Source organism: Limulus polyphemus, unplaced genomic scaffold (genome assembly GCF_000517525.1).
Source record: "Limulus polyphemus unplaced genomic scaffold, Limulus_polyphemus-2.1.2 Scaffold1598, whole genome shotgun sequence".
Taxonomy (NCBI): domain Eukaryota; kingdom Metazoa; phylum Arthropoda; class Merostomata; order Xiphosura; family Limulidae; genus Limulus; species Limulus polyphemus.
Genome location: NW_013667208.1, coordinates 145,249 through 148,623, shown reverse-complemented (window position 1 = coordinate 148,623; position 3,375 = coordinate 145,249). Strand labels below are relative to the sequence as shown.

Below are 3,375 nucleotides of genomic sequence, written 5' to 3'. Positions count from 1 at the left end.
TTTTTTTTTTTTTTTTTATACCACTAAAACTAAGAAATTTAGATCTCCACCAAAGATGGTACTCAAAGATCAAACAAGTAAGTTTTGTAACAGCCAAGGCATGGAAACCATCATGTCATTGTCATATTGTATCTGTTATTCACACTTCCTTAATGGTGAGTTTAAGTGATACATCTGGAGAGCTATATATTTGTTTGTGAAAGATGTTACTAAACTTTAAGAGCAAAAATTTTACAGGCCTGCAAATTAAACTTCATAAAAATTGTTTTGGTTTTAATAACGGATTTTCCATAATTCAGCTATGGGGATTTCGAAAATATTATCTTTTTTTTTTCTATCACGTAAAGATTTTTTACAAATCAGGAAGAAAAAACTTACTTAGATCAAATTATTATTTCGTTTACCACAATTATTATTATGCTTTTTTAACTAAAGTACAAACAAACTGAAGGAAAGGGAAGAACATTAATGTCAAACGAAAATGCATCCTCATTCATCCTGATTTCTTTTGTGAAGTCTACCTCCTTTAGTCTCAAAACTTTGTCTTGTGGTCTTTCTTTTTTGTATTGCATTATGACATTTTGTGAAAAATCTGTACGTGACGGAGAAAAATGGATATCATTTTTGGATTCAGCGTACAGGAATTACTGTAGGACGTGTAGAAATTTCAAGATAATAAAACCACTGCAGGTCTGTATTATTTATTTTGTTAAAAAATCTGTGTATACCACTTGAGAATCTACACTTGATATATGTTTACTTTTTGAAATTATGTAAAACTTAGGTGAAAACACCAGTGCAATTCTTTCCTGTACTTACTGTTTTTTGATTCATTTCTATTTTGAATATGTGTACACATTGTATGTTTATTTTGTTTTCTTAGGCTATAATTGGAATTCAACAAACTTAAATTACAATTGTGTGGATGAACAGTCCAGTATTTCTGAAGAATGACCTGTTGCTTTGGCATCATTGGCTATGGGAACATGTAACAGATGTATGCCTAACAAAGTTAATGTAATATCTAAAGTACTTAATAGTAATTTTATGAAAAACATTGTGGCATTCCAAACAAAACCTAAACTGTTTGACTTTGAGAAAGAGATTTAATATTTTAGAAAAAAACTAGAAAACAAACTTCCTGTGGAAATGTATTTAAAGATGATTTATTATAGTTTTGTATTCTTACACAATATTTACATTACTGTGTTCATGCTTAAAACAAAAAGCAAATAATGTAGCATTTTGGAAAGGCAGTAAAACAAAATGTACTGATGCAATAAAATGTAAACAGTTTTCAAAAAGTAATATGTTAACAGTAGAACAATTTATTTTTTTTATATATAATTTGTGTGCAGCTAAGACTGCAAATATCAACAGGAAAAAGTAAGCATAATTTTTTATATTTCTCAGACTTACTTTTTTGTTGTTTCATAACCTGGGAAACTTTTCTGTACCATGAACTACAAATTCTAACTACTTATTTAACCATTAAAGAAAATCAACTAGATCACTTGTTAGATATACACAACTGTATCAGGTTAAGTTTAAGATGAGTTTTATGATTGAGATAGTTTATCTAGTGCTAGTGTTAAATTTGGTTATTTTTATAAGTGATAGTATATCAAAAGTTTCTTTACCTAACTGTTTATGAATCATACAACGTGTAGTTCATTTGTTGTGAATTGGCACTTCATGTATTATTGCATTATGATACTAGAACCTTCTAACTTTTCTTGTTTTTATTAAGTATTATTGCATCGTAATATCTACTAGTTTGTGGGATGTTCTAGACCTCTGTTGGGGTATGAATACACATTAAAAATGTAGTTAAAGATAGTTAATCTAGTTTGTATTGTAATAACGGAGTAGAAAAGAATAATTTGTCGTGTCAAATTGTGTTCTTAGGTAACTCATCCAACCTCTGTCAACTTTGATAAATAAGTAAGTTATTTAAAGCTCTGGATCCAACTGTGGTAACCAACAGTTATAGTGGTGATTTTAAAGTGAAATTATTACAGAATGTATTGAATAACAGAGCAAGAAGAATAATTCTTCTTGTCAAATTGTGTTCTAAGGTAACTGAACCTGCCTGTATGGACTTTGATGGAAGAGAGACAATTATTTAAAGCTCTGAATACAACTGTGATAACCAACAGTGTAATGAAAGTTTGTATATACATTTGACTTGTTTTATTATATTATTTTAAAACAAATGTACTGTGTGCTGTTTATCTATTGTTGAGATTTATTGCTAACAACTCGCCGGCACCTATTGTGAAGAATCTGGCCCATACATAATACCTAACATTGCTTTTCAGTTTATCTAAACATAAGACTAATAGTTGGTTGTACATAAGTAAAGATCTAAAAACATTAATTTATTGCTGCACAAAGATTTACCTTTTCTTCATATACAAATGATTACACCTTCAAAGTGTTGGTTTATGCAACTTCTGATGTTTACGTCTAATGTGTGTTGACTGTGGCTAAGCAATCATAGTGACAGTTATGGTTCAGCACAGTGATATACTTAAAAACTGAGCACTAGAGATTGCATAATAGGGAAATAAAGGAGTTAATATAGAGGATGTTTTGCCAGAAGGAAGATCCTTGAATGTAACCCTGATCAAATGTACACCTGATGTTGACAAGAATAGCATCATTGAGTCCATAATGAAAGATTGAGACAAATTTTCATACTTTGGACAGAATATTTCTCCTAAATATTGCTAACACAGCTGATCAGATATTTACAGTGTGTACCTCTGCACAATTTCCAACACCCAGTCATCAAGAAGATACAGAAAGAAATACACTATACCAAGTGTTGAATCATCACAAACTACAAGTAATTGTATGCTGTAATTAATTTCTTTTATGCTTTGGGAGTGTATATTTATTGTAAATGCTAACTCATTAACTGACAAATGTTTTTATGTATGTGTGTATATATATATATATATATTTATTTAAAGTACAATGTAATTTACATAGTTCAAAATATTTCTAAATCATATGTATATATATATATATATGCAGTAGTTTCACGATTTAAAAAAAATAACTGACAAAATATAAATTGAAATAAACCAAATTTCTGGTTAATGAAAGTAACTTAGGTTTTAATAAACAAAATGAAATACATGCTGAGCTATACATAAGTAACTAAAATCCACTGAATACAGCCTTTAGTCGGACGTACTTCAAACGTCCTGTATGGTACATATTATAAAAGTATATAATAGAAATATTTATACATGAATAAATAGTCTAAAACTTGTGTTACAGTAGCTAATATACATATCACTTTCATAAATCCTTTTTAGAAACAACATATGCCTTCAATGCAACTTTAAACATGTGATGTGGTGT

The 3,375-nt window shown here is 29.0% G+C and overlaps 1 protein-coding gene and 1 long non-coding RNA gene across 2 annotated transcripts in view; one reads left to right on the top strand and one right to left on the bottom strand.

The window, feature by feature from the left end:
* LOC111086976 overlaps positions 1-2,087 on the bottom strand; it is a 23,895-nt gene extending 21,808 nt beyond the window's left edge. Inside the window, exon 1 of the long non-coding RNA XR_002611698.1 lies at positions 2,020-2,087. This is a non-coding gene — a long non-coding RNA (uncharacterized LOC111086976). The remainder of the gene's footprint in view (positions 1-2,019) is intronic.
* Positions 1-3,375, top strand: part of LOC106464248 (CTD nuclear envelope phosphatase 1A-like) — a 53,486-nt gene that overhangs the window by 15,780 nt on the left and 34,331 nt on the right. The window contains exon 4 of the mRNA XM_022391962.1: positions 1,988-1,992. Within this exon, the coding sequence (XP_022247670.1) occupies positions 1,988-1,992 (5 nt within the window). The remainder of the gene's footprint in view (positions 1-1,987; positions 1,993-3,375) is intronic.